This window comes from Chiloscyllium plagiosum, chromosome 24, assembly GCF_004010195.1.
Source record: "Chiloscyllium plagiosum isolate BGI_BamShark_2017 chromosome 24, ASM401019v2, whole genome shotgun sequence".
NCBI classification, from domain to species: Eukaryota; Metazoa; Chordata; class Chondrichthyes; order Orectolobiformes; family Hemiscylliidae; genus Chiloscyllium; species Chiloscyllium plagiosum.
The window spans coordinates 20,710,633-20,733,606 of NC_057733.1; the positions used below are offsets into that span (position 1 = coordinate 20,710,633).

Sequence of the window (22,974 nt, forward strand, 5' to 3'; positions counted from 1 at the left end):
GTAACTTCTCTGTGATGTTTAGTTGACTTAATTTACTAGGGTGAGGAAACCCCTGGTGCTGAACTGGAGAGAAATAGAAGAATATTAGAGGGACTACAGGTATATACAGATTTTTGATTTATTTTAGTTCAAAATCAATCACTGTTTTTAAAGGATAGTGCTGCTTATAGTGTTGCTACACTAATTACATGCTGGGATATTCCAATTGTTTGAAAAAATAATGGCAAAGCTGTGCAGATAAAAGTGAATTTTTAAAATCACAATGGAATTGCAGTACAACAATTATTACCATTAATGAAGAAAGGATACTACAATCAAATAGCTGAAGTTTGACTGACTTTATACTTTATGGTGATGGCACCTGGCATGAGATTTGCAAAGGGGAGATTGGAAACAGTTGTCAAATTTCCCTCTTGTTTTCCATCCCACCTTCCAATAAGCAATTCTACATTTATTAGATATGCAGGTATTTAAACTTGATTTAAGTAAAAGCAGAGTGCAGGGTTGTCCCTTTCAAACAACAAGGTCAGCTTCAGGGATCACCTGTGGCTCAACCAGTTGCACTCCGGACTTTAATTCAGAAGGCTGAGGATACTGGTCCTCCTCCAGGATATGACACAATAATCAGGTTCGACACTCCTGTGCAGTACTGAGGTGGGTGCTGCCTTTTGGATGAGACGCTAAACCAAGCCTCTACCTGCCTCTCAAGAGACCGTGAAAGACTTCATGAGACTGTATAGAAAAGATCATGGATAGTAATTGTCCTTCAATCATCATTGCAAACATACACAAATTACCTTGTCATTATTGCATTGCTATTTGTGGGAGTTTGCACATACTCCGCTATATTTCCCATATTACAAGAGTAATTGCACTTGTGAAGTATTTAATTGGCTGTAGTGTGCTTTTGGGACACTCTGTGGTCTGGAAAAGTACTTTTAAGGTGCTCTAAGAGGGACATTTCTATTTATTTGAGAGCCAAAATATATATCAAAGCTAGTGAGTAACATATTTAGATTTGAACAATTTGCTACATGTGTACCTATTTCCAGCAATATGTATGGATAGCACAGGATCTCCATGGCCAGTTGCTCTCATCATTCTTAGACAGATACCATTCAATAGGTCAAAAATTCGAATCTTTCCATCTCTGCATCCACTGATAACACGAAGGTAAACAAATTGCAGACATAGCACTTCCCTAGAGAACAACATTGCTGCAAATTAGATTCCGACATCTCCAATTTGTATTTTGCAATGTCGAGAGTACATTAAAACAAATGCAACAACTTTAATCCCAAAGGCTAGTGGCTCAGGTGACAAATTAAAATGCTATCAATTTGAAACCAGAATCCAACTGCCCCAAACCCACCAGTTTCTGGTTCTAAAGAGGGAAGATGAGGGATTCATGAGAAATTATTCTGTTTGAGTTGGGCCTGTTGTTGGAAGCATATGATTATGTTAGATTTCCTACAGTGTGGAAACAGGCCCTTTGGCCCAACCGGTCCACACCGACCCTCCAAAGAATAACCCACCCAGACCCATTTCCCTCTGACTAATGCATCTATGAGCAATTTAGCATGGCCAATTCACCTGACCTGCACATCTTTGGACCGTGGGAGGATACCCACGCAGACATGGGGAGAATGTGCAAACTCCACACAGACAGTCACCCAAGGCTGGAATCAAACCTGGGATCCTGGCGCTGTGAGGCAGCAGTGTTAACCACCGTGCCGCCCATATAAGGAAACTCTGGACCTTCATCTTACTGCTTTTATGTTTATCCCACATGGCTGTGTTTATACATCTTGAGACACTGAGCAGGTAAAAGCAGGAGTAAAGTGTCATCTACTTCAGTTAAATAGATAGCTGACTCCACAACAGTGTTTGTGAACCAGGAAGAGTAGGAATGCCTTCCTATCCCACCAAGCTAATCCTCCATGGCCAGTTGCTCTCATCATTCTTAGACAGATAGGTCAAAAATTCAATAGGTCAAAAATTCGAATCTTTCCATCTCTGCATCCACTGATAACACGAAGGTAAACAAATTGCAGACATAGCACTTCCCTAGAGAACAACATTGCTGCAAATTAGATTCCGACATCTCCAATTTGTATTTTGCAATGTCGAGAGTACATTAAAACAAATGCAACAACTTTAATCCCAAAGGCCCTCCAACCCCCTACCTTTCATTCAGTTCTTATTCTGTTTAACCCCTGTAATGAAAACCCCAATTCTCCCATTAAATCTTTTTGTCATCCCCCCCACTCCAACTAGATACCCTACACTGGTCACAGTCTCTCTCGACCTCCCACACTGGTCCTCCAGTGTGTTTTCTGGCTACTTGAAATAGCCAGGCATAAGAGCATCCCTGTTGGGTTTCTGTACAGAATTCAACCCTTCACCTCTCTAAACACACAGCCTTGTAAATATCAAGATCATAACATCATAATGTGTCTGGTCTTCAAAGGGCTTCTTCTTTTTACAGAAAAAAACATCTATTTAATCAGAATTTTTAAAATTGTCTCTCCCATCTGATTGGTTGATCTTGCTTTTTGTTTCAATCTTGATAGGTTTAGAAGAACAAAGAACATAGTAAATAAAACTAGCTTCAAGTAAAATTGACAAGATTAAGTTTCCAGTGGGTGAAGCAAATGTTGAAAGTTCCAAGGTTTCACTTCCTTCCTCACTGTGGGGTTTACTCAAGCAATGTAACTTCTCTGTGATGTTTAGTTGAGTTAATTTACTAGGGTGAGGAAACCCCTGGTGCTGAACTGGGGAGAAATAGAAGAATATTAGAGGGACTACAGGGATAGAAAGCATGCTGTTTGAAGGAGACATGCCTGAGACAGAGTAACAGTTTGAAATCCTGTTGAACTGGTGTTGAGAAATGTTGCAAATGAGGCTTCTCCTTAAAAACGGTTGGGGTCAAGGTCATAGTACGAAGGTGGGAACCCATGATGGAATGGGTAAACACACACCTGTTAGGAGATTAGGAGTAAGCAGAAGGAATGAGATTTTCTTGTGAAACCAGAGAAAGAGGAGGGAGCCAGCAGATGAGACTTTATTGAAGGGAATTGAAAGAAAAACAGGTCAGGAGAAGAAGAGAGAGAAGTTTACATTAGCTATATAAGGGAGACCATACTGCTGGGAAATTGGAAATGGATAGGAACCTTATATTTTGCCAAGGACAAAAGATTTCCTAACGAATAGTATGTTGGCAATCATCTTACTGCACAGTGATTGAGTTGGAAATTTTCCTTTAGTTGTGTTGCCATAATCTTACCAGACAATAGCGGCTGCTCTCATTGGAGAGAAGCAACTGGTGGTGATTTAACCTGAGGGCCATCACACCTCAGGCAAGGGAAGAGGTTGAGAAGGTGAGTCCTTCATGGTAACCTCAAACCAGTGACAGGATTTGAACCTACACTGTTGACATCACACTGGTCTATAAACCAACAATCCAGCCAACTGAGCTAACCCGATTCCCTGAGTTGGAAATAGGTCAATAATGAAAGAGTGATTTGGAAGCATCATGTGACAGACAGAAAGAGCTGTGATCCCAAAAGCTAGTGGATCATATCTAACATTGCAATCCTGCCACATCCAATGTAGATTGTGGTGGGCAATTAAATAACACATTGAAGGAGGAAATTCCACAAATATCCTGATTCTCAATGATGGGGGAGCCCAGTATATCAGTGCAACAAACAAGGCATAAGTATTCACAGCCATATTCATTGCCATATTCAGCCACAGGTGGTGAGTGGATGGTCTCAACCTCCTCCTGAGGTCAGAAGTACAGATCCCAGTCTTCGACCAATTCAGTTCACTCTACTTGGTGTCAAGAAACACCTGCTGAATACTGCAAAGGCTATGAACTCTACCAACATTCCAGCAACAGTACTCAACACCTGTACTACAGAATTAGTTGGACTCTTAGTCAAGCTTTTCCACTATAGCTGCAACACCAACCTCTACATAGCAATATGGAAAACTGCTCAGGTATTCCCTGTCCACAAAAAAGCAGGACAAACCCAACCCAGTCCATTATCACCCCATCCACCTACTCTTGATTGGAAGGGGTCCATAGATTTTCTCATAGCTCACTGAAAAGATCTTTTCCTAAAAGAAATTAGACAGACAGAATTGATAGATATTGTCCCCACAACTGGTATCTCTGCCTCACTTGAATTATTCCTCTGCTGTCCTGAATGAGGTTAGCTTACTGATTACAGACAAAGAATGGAATCTTGGAGTCATGTTAATGAACAATAAACAATCACCACAAATAGCAAGTTGAAAAGAACCTTTTCAATCTGACCACAAGAATTCAGAATAAGTCTGTTACAAGAACTTGTATCACCCTCTTATTTTCTTGGAGTGGGGTTTTCAAACAAAACTATAAACATTGGGGCAGGATGGTGGTTTAGTGGTTAGCACTGTTGCCTTGATAGCACCAGGGACCTGGGTTCAATTCCAGCCTCAAGTGACTATGTGGAGTTTGCACATTCACACCATGTTTGCATGGGTTTCCATCCACAGTACAAAGATGTGCAGTTGGCGGAATGGCTGCGCTAAATTGCCCATACTGTCCAGGGATGTGCAGGCGAGGTGGATTAGGCCTGGGAACTACAGGTAAAGGGTCTGGGTGGGGTCCTCTTCAAAGGGTTGGTGTGAACTCAATAGGTCAAATGACTTGCTGTCATGCTGTAGGGACTCTATGTTTATAGAATGATTATGTTCACAGTGCTACATACAAAAGTGCACTTAAAGAAGTGCAGTCCTGAGCAGGATTCATACCCATGAAACAAGAATATTCAAATTTTCTTATGAAGAATCACCCCATTTGTAAGTTAATTTATAATTGAGTATGTTTGTGAAGTTGTAACCAGTGCCCTCACAATAGACATATAAATGGCTTGGTCAAATTACAGAAAAAGTTTCCTCTGATTCATTTTGTTAAAACCTCTAACTACCTCATGTTTAATACAAAATGTGAAAAAAAGAGTTATGTGTTGAAACATGAGGATTCAGAAACAGAAATTAAATCTGATTTGCTACACATCAGGATCATTTCCCTCTTCTTGACATGGGATATTAATGATGTTAGTTTTGGGGATAATTATACAACATTTATATTTTATTTCCAGTTGAACTACTTACTGTGGATGCTTGAAAGTCATTAAACAGTCACTAAATTTTCCCATCATACTCCACACCTTAATACATTTATCCTTGCTTCCACTGATCAAATGCCATTGATCAAAAGTCATACACGTGATTGAGTTTATATGACCAGTCAGAACCTGAATAATCCAAAATGAATATTTATCAATTGAAAGAAAGTTGTGTGACCATGCCAACCTTGCAAGATAGGAGAGAATGAATTTAAACACTCAGGGTTGTACATTGCACAATGAATAAAGTAGAATGTTTAGCCCCTTGCTCCACCTAACATCTATCATATTCTGGATAAACCTTTTTGTTCTTTCATTCTGAATTTCTTTGCATTTGAGAATACCCCCCACCCCCAATTAAGGAAGATGTTCCAATTTCCTACTTAAAAGAATGTGCCAGACTGCCAGCAGTGATACAAATATAAAATGCTGCAAAATACTCAATGGGTCAGGCAGAATCTGTGGATACAAAAGCAGAGTTCTTGGGCAGAATTTTACCAGCACTTTGGTAACAGGCCAGGAGGTGGAAGGGCTAAAAAAGCTGGTAGTGGAGAAGAGGGGTGCCACAATGTCATTTTGCTGGTAGATATCCTACCCACCCGGAGATGTACTACCCTCCAGGAATCCAACTGAGCCACTCGAGTAGCCAATTAAGGACCCCTTGTCTCCTCAAACAACGGGCCTTTTTGCCGGTATCAGAGCATGGTGGGGATAATTTGTTGGAATTTTTTTTAAAAATTCAATTTGTGGGATGTGGGTGTCGCTGGCTGGCCAGCATTTATTGTCCATCCCTAGTTGCCCTTGAGAAGGTGGTGGTGAGCAGCCACCTGCTGTGGGTTGACCCACAATGCCATTAGGGAAGGAATTCCAGGATTTTGACCCAGCGACAGTGAAGGAACGCTGATACATTTCCACATCAGGATGGTGGTGGCTTGAATGGTACTTGAGGGTGGTGGTGTTCCCATATCTTCTGACCTTGTCCTTCTAGATGAAAATGGTCATGGGTTTGGAAGGTGCTGTCTGAGGATCTTTGGTCAAATTACAGAAAAAGTTTCCTCTGATTCATTTTGTTAAAACCTCTAACTACCTCATGTTTAATACAAAATGTGAAAAAAAGAGTTATGTGTCTGCAGCGCATCTTGTAGATAATGCACACTGCTTCTAATGAGCATCAGTGGTGGAGGGAGTGGATGCTTGTGGATGTAATGCCAATCAAGTTGGCTGATTTGTCCTGGATGGTTCCAAGCTTCTTGCATGTTCTTGGGGCTACAATCAGGCAGGTGGGGAGTATTCTATCACACTCCTGACTTGTGCCTTGTCGATAATGGATAAGCTTGGGGGGGGTCAGGAGGTGAGTTATTTTCCACGGTATTCCAAGCCTCTGACCTGCTCTTATAGCCACAGTGTTTATGTATTGAGTCCAGTTGAGTTTCTAGTCAATGATAGCCCCTAGGACACTGCTATTGGGGCTTCAGTAATGGTAACCTAATTGAATGTCAAGGGACAATAGGTAGATTCTCTCTTATTGGTGATAGTCAAAGCTTGGCATTTGTGTGGCACGGTGATTTATATGGACTTCAGTAAGGCATTTTACAAAGTTCCTCATGGGAGATTGGATGGCAAGGTTAGATCTCCTGGAATACAGAGAGAACCAGCCATTTGGATACAGAATTAGCTCAAAGGTGGAAGACAGAGAGTGGTGGTGGAGGGTTGCTTTTCAGACTGGAGGCCTGTGACCAGTGGAGTGCCACAAGGATCAGTGCTGGGTCTAACATTTATAGAAATGATTTGAATATGAACATAGGAAGTATAGTTAGTAAGTTTACGGATGACACCAAAATTGCAGGTACAGTGGGCAGCGAAGAAGGTTACCTCCGATTACAATGGGATCTTGGTCAGATGGGCTAAGGGATGGCAAATAGAATTTAACTTAAATAAATGCGACATGCTGCATTTTGCAAAAGTAAATCAGAGCAGGACTTATACACTTAATGGGGAGTGTTGCTGAACAAAGAGACCTTGGAGTGCAGGTTCATAGTTCCTTGAAAGTACAGTCGCAGGTAGATAGGTTAATGAAGAAGGCATTTGGTATGCTTTCCTTTATTGGTCAGAGTACAGGCATTGGGAAGTCATGTTGTGGCTGTACAGGACATTGGTTAGGCCATTTTTGGTACATTGCGTGCAAGTCTGGTCTCCTTTCGATCGGAAGGATGTTGTGAAACTTGAAAGGGTTTACAAGGATATTGCCAAGGTTGGAGGTTTTGAGCCATAGGGAGAGGCTGAATAGGCTGGGATTATTTTCCCTGGAGCATTGGAGGCTGAGAGGTGACTTTATAGAGGTTTATAAAATCATGAAGGGTATGGATAGAGTAAATAGATAAAGTCCCCTGGGATGGGGGAGTTCAGAACTAGAGGGCATAGGTTTAGGGTGAGAGGGGAACAATATAAAAGGGATCTAAGGGGCAACGGTTACACGCAGAGGGTGGTGCGTGTATGGAATGAGCTGCCAGAGGAAGTGGTGGATGCTAGTACAGGTGTGACATTTAAAAGGCATCTGGATGGGTATATGAATAAGAAGGGTTTAGAAGGCTATGGGCCAAGTGCTGACCAATGGGACAAGATTAGGTTAGGATATTGGGTCAGTGTGGATAAGTTGGAGTGAAGAGTCTGTTTCTGCGCTGTACACCTCTATGACTCTATGATTCTGTGACTCTATGAATGTTACTTGCCACTTGTCAGCCCAAGCCTGGATTTTGTCCAGATCTTATTGCATTTGGACATGGATTGTTTCAGTGACTGAGGAGTTGTGAAAGGGGGCAGGGTGCTGAATATTGGTCAATCATCAGTGAACATCCCCAATTCTAACCTGTGATGGAGGGAAAGACATTGATGAAACAGCTGAAGATGGTTGGGCCTCGGGCACTACCCTGAATAACTCCTGCAGAGATGTCCTGGAGCTGAAATAACTGACCTCCAACAATCATGACAACTTTTGTATGTTTCAGATATGACTCTAATCACTGGAGAGTTTGCCTCTGATACCCATTGATTCCAGTTTTGCTAGGGTTCTTTGATACCACACGGTCAAATCACTGAGCAGGTTTTTGCTGAGTAGCTGCTGCTTCATAGCTCTGTTGACAATACCTTATATCACTTTACTGATGATCGATAGTAGATTGATGGGCTGTTGATTGGCCGGGTTGGATTTGTCCTGCTTTTTATGTATAGGATATACTTGGGCAATTTTCGACATTGTCAGCTAGATGCCAGTGTTGCAACTATACTGGAACAGCTTGGCTGGAGGAGAGGCAAATTCTGGAGCACAAATCTTCAGTACTATTGCCAGAATGTTGTCATTGCATCCAGCTGTTTCTTAATATCACGTGGAGTGAATCAAATCGACTGAAGACTGGTATGTATAATGCTGGGAACCATTGGAGGAGGCTGAGATGGATCATCCACTCAGCACTTCTGGCTGACGATTGCTGCAAAAGCTTCAACCTTATCTTTTGCACTGATGTGCTGGGCTCTTTCATCATTGAAGATGGGGATATTTGTGGAGCCTCCTCCTCTAGCGAGTTGTTTAATTGTCCAACAGTATTCACAACTGGATATGGCAGGACTGCTGAACTTGGGGCTGCTGATCCATTGGTTGTGGGATTGCTTAGCTCTATGTATCACCTGCTGCTTATGCAGCTTGGCATACAAGTAATCCTGTTTGGTGGCTACACCAACTTGCCACCTCATCTACAGATTTGCCTGGTGCTGCTCCTGGCAGGCCCTCCTGCACTCTCCATTGAACCAGGGTTGATCCCTTGGCTTGTTGGTTATGGTTGAGTGAGGGGATATGCCAGGCCTTGAGGTTACAGATTGTGCTGTAATACAATTCAGCTGCTGATGATGGCCCACAGTGCTTCATTGATACCGAGTCTTGGGTTGCTAGATTTGTTTGAAGTTTGTTCCAGTTAGCACAGTGATAGTGCCACACAACATGATGGAGGTTATTCTCAATGTGAAGGCAGGACTTTGTCTCAAGGGAGGGTGGTACGTGGTAATCAGCAGGAGGTTTCCTTAACTATGTTTTAACCTGAAGTCATGAGACTTCATGGGGTCCGGAATCAATGTTGAAAATTCCCAGAGCAAGCCCCTCCCAACTGTACATGACAGTGCCGCCACCTCTGCTGGGTCTATCCTGCCAGTAAGACAGGATATATCCCGAGATGGTGGCATCTGAGACATTGACTGTAAGGTATGATTCAGTGAATATGACTATGTCAAGCTGTTGCTTGTCTAGCTGAAAATGTGTTGCTGGAAAAGCGCAGCAGGTCAGGCAGGATCCAAGGAACAGGAGAATCAACATTTCGGGCATAAGCCCTTCTTCAGGAAACACTTGTCTAGTCTGTGTGACAGCTGTCCCAATATTGGCACAAGCCTCCAGATGTTAGTGAGGACCATTTTGCAGGGTCAACAGGGTTGATTCTGTCGTTGTCTTTTCCAGGGCCCGGGTGATGCCCAGTGATCTGTCTGAATGAGGTAGGACCGTTGTTGGTCTCTGCAAAGTGTGTCCTATGATACATTGATGGCATGTGAATGACCTATTGACAAGGAAGTCGACAGTGTTTACTCTGTTCTGCCAGCTGTTAAGGCCAGTTGCAGAAACAGAATCAGCCTATAAAAGGGTACTAATTTTGGTTATTTTCCATCAATTCCATACAAATAAAGTACCAGCTGGGCTATAACTTCCCCCACCAGCCCCCGTTGAATGATGATTGGAAAAGCACAGCAGGCCAGGCATCGTCCAAAGAGCATGAGAATCAGCATTTTGGGCATCAGCCCTTCATCATCTGATCTCCAGCATCTGCAGTCCTCACTTTCTCCTGAATGATGATTGGCATCTCAACTGGATGTGGAGTTTGGTGGCACTATGTGGCAGCTCAGAGCCACAAGCTCCATGAGAATGCCTGCTTGGTGCCATTTGCTTATCCCACATATGTTGTTGAGGTACTCTGGGCAGGTTTTGTGGCTAAATCCCGACAATTTGACTTTACCCCAGTGGCCAATCCATTTGCTGACCAAAGCCATTGCTTAAATTGCCAATTGCTTGTAAAATCACACTTTGAGGGTCTTGCAGGTTTTAGTATAGTGAGATGGCACTATACTTTTGCATTGACTAGGATAAGTTCATTGTTTGGCAGGAATGTTTTTCTAAGCAAAGAATTCGCTGTATACCTACTCTGGGTGAAGTTATGGAGTTTATAACCCTTAAGGAATTGGGGCTCATGTGCCGCAGTGATAGTGTCACCACCTCTGAGCCAGAAGCTTAGGTTAAAGTCCCACATGCTCCAGAAGTATGTAACAACTTCTCTGAACAAGTTGATTGGAATATATTTATAGCCATTATGGATAGATAAGTACATAGGAATGTGCCATGTTTCATAGTTAATCCTTGTTTTTCCTTGCTTAAGGCAGATCAGGATGAGTATAAGTTGATCTCAATTCCTATGACTTTCCCAGTACCAGGTACAGCCTGTGCATTAATCCTTCTTTCCTTATCGCCCACAAGGATCATGCTTTCTCACTATGAAGTGTAGGAGATCGAAGAAGAAAAGGAACTGGGTGATAACAATGAAGGTATATTTAGTAACTTCACATTATTCTGCACTGAATACCTTAACTAATGAAGGAGGTTTGATGTTCCACACGTGGATTACTCCTTTCTCATTGCCGCTCACCACATATGTTGCATTGATAGCCACTGATAGAATTGATTTGTCTTGCTTGAAGGTATGAAAACAGGTTCCTTTCTGAAGGTCCCACACTGACGGTAAAGCAAAAAAAAAGGCACGTTATGAAGTACTGGTGCAAATCTTTACCAACTCCCCAACAAGCAAGACATCCATTTGAAAATGGTTTACACTGAACAGGATTTAAGATTGATTGGGACTGCCATAGAGAGTGTGTGACATTCTCAAATTCTTATTTGTGTATCATTGATAATATAGCTAATAAAGACAATATGCAAATGATTGATATTGAAAAGATCATGCACTACATAAGAGAATTTAATATGAAACATTATGCATTTGATTAACTAAATACAGTCTTGTAGAGAAAAGTAAATATTAATATCAAGGTACATTTTGAATTAAATCATAATTGTGTGCAATGGGAAAACCATAACTGATCTTTCAAAGATAAACTTTAATTTGTCAGGTTATTTATTCATGAAAAGTAGCCAGCTCGATCAAAATTCAGAAATCCAGCATCATCTGTTAAAGCTCAATTTCATGATGTGTGATGAATGAGCAGCAAGAGGAAAGATTTAATGGAATTCCTGCTGGCATTAGATTTATTATGCACCAAAGATGCTGTCAAGCAAGTTAATCCACATAATCTCAGTGATACAAAAATGATCACTTGTTTTTCAGTGAGTCACTGAGCGACACAAGATGTGATGCAGTCAGTTTGAAGATGACAAAATGAAATATTTTTGCTACATTTGAGAGTTAGAAGTTCAATGAGTGATTAATTTTACGTGCTGGTTAAGTGAAGCTAATGTGATAAATAAACATATAACTAGCCTCAGAGCTAGGGAAGCTAGAGGAGCGCAATATTCATGAGAATCATAGAATCACAGAATTCCTCCAGTGTGTAAACAGGCCCTTCGACCCAAAAGGTCCATACTAACCCTCCGAAAAGTAACCCACCCAGAGCCATTCCCCTTCCCTGTATTTACCCCCGACTAATGCACCTAGCCTACACATCCCTGAACACCATGGACAATTTAGCATTGCCAATTTCTTCTCAAAGAATGAGAAGCCTATAAAATTCTAATAGGATTAGACAGGGTAAATGCAGGAAGGGTGTTCCCACTGACCAAGGAGTCCAGAACCTGGGAGGGTCACAGTCTAAGGATAAGGGGTAGGCCATTTAGGACTGAGCTGAGGAAATATTTCTTCACCCAGAGAATGGTGAGCCTGTGGAACTCTCTGCCACAGAAATCTATTGAGGCCAAAACATTTAATGCTGTCAAGAGGGAGTTAGTTAAAGTTCTTAGGGCTAAAGGGTAAGGATCAATAGGTATGAGGAGAAAACAAGAACAGGGTACTGAATTGAACGATCAATCATGATTTTATTAAATGGCACAGCAGACTTGAAAAGGCCTAATACTGCGACTACGTTCTAGGTTTCTATGAAATAATATAAGAGGTGCATTTTAAGCTATAAAGTCTGGGCATATCTATTAATGCTATTGAAATGTAAACCATCCCACCTTCCTCATAATTTTAAGCATCCAGTATACATAGTAGTACCAAGTTAAAAATCAAACAACAGCAGGCTATAGTTCAATAGGTTTATTTGGAAACACTAGCTTTCAGCTTCCAAATAAACCTGTTGGACTATAGCCTAGTGTTGTGTGATTTTTAATTTTGTCCACCCCAGTCCAACACCGGCACTTCCAAGTCATGATATTACCAATGAAGTTAAATATGGAAACATGTTGTAAAGGCCTGATGCATGAGGTATAAATCATGATGTCCCAGGATGACCAACTGAGGAGGTAAGTTCTGAGGTGGTGGGAATGCAGAGAGATGACAGCTCCCCAAGCCAGCTCATTCCTTGGCTATAAAGCAGCAAAGACCTACCAAGGAAAAAGGGATTGAGGAGGTGACTCCCAGGCACTCAAACATCACAATCCCTGAAGAGGAAAACAGCAAGCTGAAATTCTCTCACATTCATCTCTGGTGCACTCTAAGGCAAGCATGAGGTTGCTCCATTGTAGACAAGAACATCGCAGTTCTCCTTTGCAAAGGCAGCCACCAAATTCATCTCAGGTCATCAAAGATAAACACACAGGTTGGACCTCAGCAGCCATTGGTATAAGGGATGTAACGCCTTATGTTGCTGTCCTGGATCCACCCTCCCTGATGTTGTCATGGGTCCCGGTCAGCCATGGGATGCACCTTTGTGGGTTTCTTGCTGGCTTGATGATACAGCCCCCTAATGCTTTGATTCCCTCTTCTCCTGCATCATTATTCCACTGTTCATGCCTCCAAGAATACTTCGTGTACTCTGAAGGCTCCCCCTTCACTGGCTACTTCCCATATCCAGCTTTGACAACATTTTAACTCTGTCCTTCCTTTTCCTTCCCTTCCCTACTGAGGTCTTCCCCATTGTTGCTGGCAGAAGAGCCTCCCTGACACTGCCTCGCACACCTTACCTTTCCTTCCATGTGGATCACACAGATGGCCACTGAAAAGTGACTGGCCTTCCCCAGTCAAGGATTGCAATCTAGCATCCACAGCCCAGTGGCAAAAAAATTCCAAAGATTCTACCTCTTAGTGGAGAATGTTTTCTCCTACTCAATCCTAAATGCCAATCCCTCCAACCTAAGACTGTGATCTTGTGGTGTGTGTGTATTTCCCAGCCTCTTCGCTTTCGCCCTGTCATGCCATCTCAGAGTCTTACATGCTCCAAGGAGGTTGCCTAACATTCTTCTAAATGCACACAGTATAGGCCCGTTTGATTCAATCTCTCATCATGGATTCCTTCCAGGAATTAATCTATAGAACATTAGACAACTAAAGGCATTAGATGCAGTTCTTTATTGGAGCTCAGGAAGGTAATGTTTGTTTCAGGAAAACCTGCAGGAAATAATTTTACTCCAACCTGACCACTCGGAGTCTGATAGGCTTGTTTGCAATACTGGTTTAATATCCTATCCAGTTTTACTCATTCAATTTAGGAACCCTGGTTGGTATGGACAAGTTGGGCCGCAGGACCTGTTTCCTTGCTGTATACCTCCATGACTCCATTAAAAATGTGTAAACAGAGTGTGATAGGGAGTTGACTAGAAAACTGAGATTCCACCTGATTGTCTCCTTGTCTAGTGGTAACATGCAAGATTCCTATTCTTAAGACCTGAGTTTGATTCCTGAGTGGTGCAGGGACTAACAATTTTGGGTTGGTTAGCTCAGTTAGCTGGACAGCTGGATTATAATGCAGAGTGATACTAACAGCACAGGTTCAATTCCCACATTGGCTGAGGTTACCATGAAGATCTTTCCCTTCACCTGAGGATTGGCAACCTTCAGTTTAAACCACCACCAGTCGTCTCTGTCTAATGAGAGAGCTGCCCCATGGTCTCACAGGACTACGACAACTTTACCTTACCTTATTAGCTTAAAATTACGCTCACAATTTGTCTAACCTTTAGCATGACAGTCCGTTGATCCTGATACAAGCATGTTCTCATGTAGGCTAAGACAGGTAATAAATCCTGTGTGGCCCCGGTACATGGTCACACACGTTGCAGTCTTCAGATTCCACTTTCTAAAAGTGAGCGATTTGTAAAACAAAGGTAGATTTCTTTTATAGAAACATAAGCACATTTTGAGCAAAGTTAAAAAAAGTTAAAAAGGAAACATTTTAACTCCCACCTGATAGTAAGGTCATAGCTTCCACTAAGGAGAAAACCTTGCTCTTCACAAAGAATCACTGCCTTGATGGCTCCAGCATGTCCACTCAATGAACGGGGTACATCTTTGGAATGGTTGATATCCAAGAATCTTATCCTTCTGTCTCCAGAGGCTATAGCTATCCATTGTCCACCATCATAGTGAATGACCCTGGAAACGTCCGTACTGAGCAATGAAAGACAGGATATTGTTGAAAATTGCCTGTCACTCTGTTCTTTATTTCTGTTTTTGACATCATTTTCTCTTATTTTCTTCAGCCTATGGGTGTTTGCCATTTCATGTAAGCCATTATTCAATCGGGATTAGTTGAATTGACTCTTTGGACTTTTTTCTTTTAATTCCTCTTCTTGGTCTGTATGGGTATGATCTTTACAGAGGATCCAAATTTCACAAATTAATGCAGATTAAAAAATGGGCAATCTGACTACTAAAGGGATCAGCAACACCACTGAGCTCAAGTAAATGTTGGTGGAAAACCTGCATCTTTAACACAGCAAGGCATAAGAAAGAGGAACACAAACAAAACAGGAAGAAAGTGATTAAAATTAAGTAAGACAAAGAAAACACACAGTGATGAAAAGATTCAACAACAAGAAAGGAATTTCTGGGGCTTTTTGGGGAAGGAAGAGGAGGCAGAAAGGTTGGCACAGTAGCAGTGGAGCGGGTAGGTCCCACTGCCATGCCATTTTGCCAACAGGACTGACATATGAGGAGAGATTTAGTTGGTTAGGATTGTACTTACTGGAGTTTAGAAGAACAAAGGAACAACTCATTGGACCCTATTAAGTTGTAATAGGACGAGACCGGTTAGACACAGGAAGGAAGTTCCTGATGATGGGGGAGTCCAGAACCAATGATCATGGTTTAAGGATAAGGAGTAAACCTTTTAGGACTGAGATAAGGAGAAATGTCTTCACCCAGAGAGTAGTGAGCATGAGGAATTCACTACCATAGAAAGTGGTTAAGGTCAAAATGTCATGTTTTCAAGAAGGAGGTAGAATACGGTTTTTGTGGCTAAAAGGATCAAGCGATATGAGGGGAGGACAGAATTAGGGTATTGAGCTCAATGATTAGCCATGATCAAATTGAATAACAGAGCAGGCTCAAGGCCTACCCCTGCTCTTATTTTCTATGTTCCTACGTCCTGTTAACACACAGCACCAATTCAAACCATCTTTCCCCCAGCACAAACAACCAAACATTTCCACCATCTTAAATAAAAACAGAAAGAACTGCAGATGCTGTAAGTCAGAGACAAAATTAGAAATTATTGGAAAAGCTCAGCAGGTCTGGCAGCATCTGTGGAGAGAATCAGAGTTAACGTTCCAGGTCAAGTAACTCGTCCTTAGAACTAATGGTAGCTCGGAAAATATCAGTTTATATGCAGAAGATAGGGTGGAGGAGGGGGTAAAGAGTAAATGATAGGTGGGGATTATGTGAAATGCAGGTAAAGTACTGCTTCATCTGGAAGGGCCCAAAAAAACCTCCCACATGAAGCAGTGCTTTACCTGAACTTCATACAACGTGGTCTACTCCATTCCCTGCTCACAAAGTGGTCTCCTCTACATTGGGGAAATGAAGCGTAGCCTGGGTGACCGCTTCACAGAACACTTGCATTCTGTTCACAACAAAGACCCTGAACTTCCAGTTGCCCGTCACTTTTACATATCATTCTGTTCCCTGGCCAACATCTCTGTCTCAGTGTTGCTTCAGTGCTCTCGCGAAGCTCAGTACAAGCTGGAAGAACAACACCTCGTTTTCTGCCTGAAGACCCTGCAGCCTTCTGGACTCAATATTGAGTTCAATAACTTCAGGGCCTGAGCTCTCCCATGTCCTTACCCCTATCCCCACAACCAGGCCTTGTTATCATATGGTCTGCTATTACACAATACCCATTGTTAGCCACTAACTGTCCTTACTAATAGCTATTCACCCTCCTAGCCAGATCGTTATTCATTCCTTTGTCCAACTGATCTTCTCTTGTTTTGGGCTCTATCCCCATCTGTCATTTACTCCTTACTCCCTCCCCCTACACTATATAAACCAACATTTTCCTAGCTACCATCAGTTCTGAGAAAGGATCACTCGACCCAAAACGTTAACTATGATTCTCTCCACGGGTGCTGCCAGACCTGCTGAGCTTTTCAAGAAATTTCAACATTTATCTCTCCTTCCTCCATCTTCAATGCCACTGAATGTAAATATGACTTTAATTTTTAATTGCAACTATGCAAAGTTACCCAAATAATCACAAACAAAATGAAAGCATTAATGATAAATGTAGATATTGTTCAATTACATACAATTGTTTGATGACTATTATATTGTATGGACCACAGTAGACGTTTCTCTCCTCCATTTGCACAATGTCAGTATGGATGCCAATGTATGATGCTGCCAATCCAATCTAAAATTAAACACATCAGCGCAGTTAACGTTATATCAAAGTATCCAGTTACACTCAGTTCCTCTAAATAATGTGATAAACTTGAAACATCTAATGTTAATGTTGATGCATCACATTAAGCCTATATAGTTATCAGGAGTAATTGTCTGATGTTTGCTGGCTTATGCCCGAAATGTCGATTCTCCTGCTCCCTGGATGCTGCCTGACCTGCTGCACTTTTCCAGCAACACATTTTTCAGCTCCTCCCTGATGGAAACAGTTATTGATCAATGACAGCGACAACTTGTATTTATATGGCACCTTTAGTGTAGACACCCATTGGAGCATTATTGAACAAATAATGCCAAAACAACAATAACAAAAATGAGGTGTATTTATATGATAAGTCCCAAAATGCTTCACAGTATAAAACAAAGTATGACACCAAGACACAAATGGAGACATTTGATAAGGTTCCCCATGGTAGACTACTGCAAAAAATATGGAGGTATGGCATTGAGGGTGAGTTGGAGGTTTGGATTAGGAATTGGCTGGCTGGAAGAAGACAGAGGGTAGTAGTTGATGGTAAAGGTTCATCTTGGAGTGCAGTTACTAGCGGTGTTCCGCAAGGATCTGTTTTGGGACCATTGCTGTTTGTCATTTTTATAAATGACCTGGAGGAGGGGCTAAAAGGTTGGGTGAGCAAGTTTGCGAATGATACGAAAGTCGGTGGAGTTGTTGACAGTGAGGAAGGATGTGTCAGGTTACAGCGGGATATAGATAAATTGCAGTGCTGGGCAGAAAGGTGGCAAATGGAGTTCAATGTAGGTAAGTGTGAGGTGATTCACTTTGGTAAGTGTAACAAAAAGACAGGGTACTGGGCTAATGGTCGGATACTTGGTAGTGTGGATGAGCAGAGGGATCTTGGTGTCCATGTACACAGATCTCTGACAGTTGCCACCCAGGTAAATAGTGCGGTGAAGAAGGCATACGGCGTACTGGCTTTTATTGGTAGAGGAATTAAGTTCCGGAGTCCTGAGGTCATGATGCACTTGTATAAGACTCTGGTGCGGCCGTATCTGGAGTATTGTGTGCAGTTTTGGTCGCCATACTATAGGAAGGATGTGGAGGCACGGCAACGAGTGCAGAGGAGGTTTACCAGGATGTTGCCTGGTATGAAAGGAAAATCGTATGAGGAAAGACTGAGGCACTTGGGCTGTTTTCATTGGAGAAAAGAAGGTTTAGGGGCGACTTGATAGAGGTGTAAGTTCATTGAATGCCCTGCCAGTAGCAGTGGTGGACTCTCCCTCTTTATGGGCATTTAAACGGGCATTGGATAGGCATATGGAGGATAGTGGGCTAATGTAGGTTAGGTGGGCTTGGATCGGCGCAACATCGAAGGCCAAAGGGCCTGTACTGCGCTGTATTCTTCTATGTTTCTATGAGACACAAGGCCACAAATGATGGTCAAACACATAGATTTGAAGAAAATATTAAAGAGTGAAATTAATGGGAAGAAAGGCGGAGATAGGGAGGGACTTCCAGAGTTTGGGATTAAGATAACTGAAGGCAGTGCCACCAATAGTTTAGTGGTCATCAATGATGGAGGAAATGCACAAAAAGCCACAATGAGGAGAATGCAAACATCTTGCTGGGTTGTGGGGTTGGGTAGGATTACAGAGATAGGGAGGGACAAGACCAGAGAGGGGATTTGCCCACTCTTTTGCAACCACCTCCCAACCACCCTCCCTGCAATCTACCTCCCAACTACACACCAATGCATCGGGCAAGGATGTTGGATGCTGACTTCTTTATCTTCCGCTGTTGGAAACGGTATTGAGGCGAGCTAGATTGACTCATGAAATGGTGCACACTCCCTCATGCTTACAGCAATTTTTATGTTACATGATGTGACAATAAAACTGCTGTGTGATGTGTACGAAAGCAGATTTCACCTTCTCTAGGCTGACAACTGTGCTCTTTATCTCACATTGGTATTGATCACCTATCATCTGCTTGGAGGATAGAGCAGCCTCACTTGTGTTTTTCATGATCACTCCGTTCTCCAAAAGAAGAAATTGGTTCTCTGCCTCTTACTGAGCAGCCTGCAGTACTGGACACAATACACAAAGTGTGGCCTGGACCTAAATTCTATAGGTAAAAGGCTTTTGCCCGAAACGTCGATTTTGCCTGTCCTCGGATTTTGCCTGTCCTCGGATGCTGCCTGAATTGCTGTGCTCTTCCAGCACCACTAATCCTAAATTCTATGTGCATTGAGCTGTTCCATAAGGAAAGAATGTGTAAGTGTGGTGGTCTAATTTTTTTCAACTTCATATTCCAACAATATTTATCGAATAATAACAATGCCTTTTTTTTCTTTCCTTGTCCAGGACTTCACATTTATCAGGACTAAATATTATCTGCCATCAATTTGATTGCTTACAGCCAACATGGACAGCTTACTATGTGGGAAACAGTTATTTCACTCGGGATCAGTCCATTAACAGGGTGGCTCATCATTCATTTAAGTATGATCAGTGGGTTCTCATAGGATGTATCTGGTTTGGAAGCAAGGGCAGGAGGCTATGGTAGATGAAGTGACAGAGAGAGAGAGGGCACCTCCAACACTTGCCAAGTTAAAATTGCAAAATGGTGTCTGCAGCCTGGTCCCTCTTGTGTGGGGTTGAGGGCTAGGAGGTTGGCAGTTGGCAGGTGAGGGCTGGATTCACAGGGTAGTCCATGGCTTCAGGTGCTGCTGTCTCCAGGCCTCTAGGCCTGCAAGGAATACTGGAACCACCCCAGTCTGACACCAAAAGGTCAATCTCTGGTAAGTTAAGCTGATCCATGCTACTTGGAGACCAACAGAGAAATCCAGTTGACCTCAAACAACTGGCTTTAAGTGGCCCTTAACAAGCTCAAACAGCTACCCAATATTTAAAGGGTTAGCCCCACCAGACCTCTTTTCTGAAAAATTGGTCTGGAATCCCAAATGCTCCCCGCACATTCTCAGCCACATAGGACCCATCAATCTTTCACCATAATGTAACCATTAACTCCCCTCAGATTCAACTTTGATCAGATTGCAAATTTGATCCATTGAATTCAGGTTCTTAACATAAATGAGAAATGGTCAGATACCCAATGGTGAACTCTGGGTCACACCACTAACTTCTCGCTTGACATTGAACAAGTGAAGTTTATTCCTGGCAAATTCCACTTTTAACTGCCTTAGCTCTACAGTCTGCACATCCTTCCCTAAACCCTTCAGCTTTGCCCCCTCCGTTACCCTCAGTGACACTTTCTTTAGCCCGCCTCTTCAGCCTGATTTTTAGTTATACCCACTTTATCACCTTTTTTGACTCCATGCCCATTTTTATCTTAAAATATTTCTGTGGAGTACCTTTTCTGTGTTCAAGGTGATATATAAATGCAAGCAATTGCTGTTTTAACAAAAGCCAAATGGATCTGTAATCGCCTGCCTTTGAGGTGATATATAAGTTCAATAAAATGTTGTTGCAATAAAATCTAAATTGGTTTGTAATCACTGAACTTTAAGGTGCTATATAGTTGCAATTCATTTATGATAATGAAGACTAAGTGTGTCTGAAATCACCTGCCTGCTTTTTTGGATAATCTACGATCAACTTACACTTTTCTTGTGTTTACTGATTCTGTCAAAATGATTATTTATGCTGTAAAAATCACTGTTTCTTTCCAAATAAGTAAGGCTAAATTCCATTCATCCTCAGAGACTTCAGACTGCTTAAGCTTGTTTCAAATTCTATTTTAATGCCAAATGCTGTCTGGCAACTCGCTGCAGCTAATCTATGAATAGCATCGAAAGAAATCTGGAGCAGATTAAACTGCCAAAAACATTTTTATTTTATTTGTATTTTCTTTCGTTGTTCTCCCTGTTTCTCTGTAATACTTTTAAGGCCTTTGACACGATGGAGGGTGGGAACAAATACTAAAAGGATCACAGTCCACATCACTGTCTGAATCCAGCAGTAAGCTATTGCAATGACCTACCACTAGATGGTAAACTAACTACAGAATTTAGAATAACAGATGTTTAAGATGTTGTATACAATCACACATTAAAGGAACAGCACTGTAATAAGTCAGTCAATATGCCAGTTTCAACTTAAAATCTGGTTGTAGCACTTGGAGTCTTGAAATAAAATGTGGATGATAAAAAGGCATATAAAAATGTGCCATAATTTTAAAATAAATTCAACTGTAATTTTTTTCAAATTTTGTGTTTGTTACTTGGCTAATGAGTTGCCGTTTCAAGAGATTTAAAGTATGTGGTCACAGTTCTTTCACTGCATTCAAATTGACAATGTTTGGATAAATTGGGGTTGCAAAAGATAACTCCCTTCAGCAAAGTTTGTTTGGGAACATGGTCAGCATGGACTAGTTGGACCGAAGGGTCTGTTACCAGGCTGTATGATTCTATGACTCTAAGTAACTAATGGCATAGGGAATCATTCACCTACACATGTTTCATATAAGTAGCAGTGAAAAATGAGTGTATCTAGCTAGCAAATCATTTCAAACAAATTTTACATGTTCAATGATGTTGCTACAATCTGACAGAATATTTCTGTGAATTAACAACTGTGAGCATTCAGACTTTAAGCATAATTACTATACTGATAGAATAGGAATTGTTCTTTTACAATAATGTTTGTACAGAAGATGGTATCAAGTGAGTGATCTATCTATCTATAAACACTCCATAATTTTGGTTTAGGAAGAATGGCTGCAGGTAGCAGTAATACATTTGGGATATGGTGTTGCTGAATATCTGCTTGATTTAATTACTTTAATATCCCAGATTATATATTAGCCTACCTATTAGCAAAACATAAATGTATTCAAATATTAGCTACCATCATTTTCTGAATAAAATCCATTGTGTTTTTCAAGCAAATTGTGAATGATCTTCAAAAGAAACTTATTTGCTCTGTCTTCATATCCCACCATTTTTATTTATTTTATTAAGACAAATATTATTAAACAACTTATTTCCTAACTTAATTCTTGCTACCCACCTTTATTAACGCTCAAAGCACTCCACAAGTAATACATAAATTTCATTCTTTACAATACAGATATTTTTAATCAGCCTGTTCAGAAACTTGAATGACACACTTCTTGAATCTATGGGACTTGAACCCAGGCCTTTAGGCTCAAAGGTAGGGATACAACTCACTTACTACAGTCTATTATTTAGGTAAATACATGTCATGATCGCCATACGTTTCTGCAAAAATCTGTACCTTTTTCTTCAAATTTTGTGTTGGTATGGTGAATCCCTTCTCATCTATTCTTGGTACTGGAATTTGACAGATCTTTGCATACACTGTGTTAATATTGTGAGGAGCTGTAGCCTGTTATAAACAAATATACAATGAGGAAAACAGCAATTGCTTTACAATTTATTAATTTCTCAAGTTATTCCTTACTAAAACAAAATATGCCATATTAACAGACAATTCTGGAAATAATCAGCACCTGAACAGATTGTTGTCTAAGATAAAAATAAAACTTATTAAGAGGAGTCTGTTCCCGAAGCATTTATTTATCTTCAATATAGTCAGATAATAGTGGTCTTGCTGTGTACTTAAAACCTTTTCCACTTTTAGCTTACATGTTAATCTTTCTTTTTTGCTTTATCTCTAATTTGTTTTTAGTTTTTGTTTAGCCCTACATCAGAATTGAAAATGAGCTGCAGACATATATTTGTTAATGGTATTTTGTAGCCAAACACTGGGAGGGGTGGTGGTACAAGTTCAGGGCATTCACTCCCTGGTCTTTCCACTCACTGTATGAGAACCTACATAGTCATTAATCAGTGTCTACTCCTGTCAGCCCAGCCAAGACAAGAAGCTTGCAGCTGAGAAGGTGAGCACTGCCCACATCT

General features: G+C 41.3%; 1 protein-coding gene across 1 annotated transcript in view; it reads right to left on the bottom strand.

Annotated features, from left to right (window-relative positions):
* fbxw10 (F-box and WD repeat domain containing 10) overlaps window positions 1–22,974 on the bottom strand; it is a 64,459-nt gene that overhangs the window by 9,373 nt on the left and 32,112 nt on the right. Inside the window, exons 5-11 of the mRNA XM_043715223.1 lie at window positions 22,331–22,441; window positions 16,963–17,066; window positions 14,621–14,824; window positions 14,392–14,513; window positions 10,850–10,998; window positions 5,167–5,309; window positions 1,043–1,201 (exon numbers count right to left, since the gene is read on the bottom strand). Coding sequence (XP_043571158.1) covers window positions 1,043–1,201; window positions 5,167–5,309; window positions 10,850–10,998; window positions 14,392–14,513; window positions 14,621–14,824; window positions 16,963–17,066; window positions 22,331–22,441 — 992 coding nt within the window. The remainder of the gene's footprint in view (window positions 1–1,042; window positions 1,202–5,166; window positions 5,310–10,849; window positions 10,999–14,391; window positions 14,514–14,620; window positions 14,825–16,962; window positions 17,067–22,330; window positions 22,442–22,974) is intronic.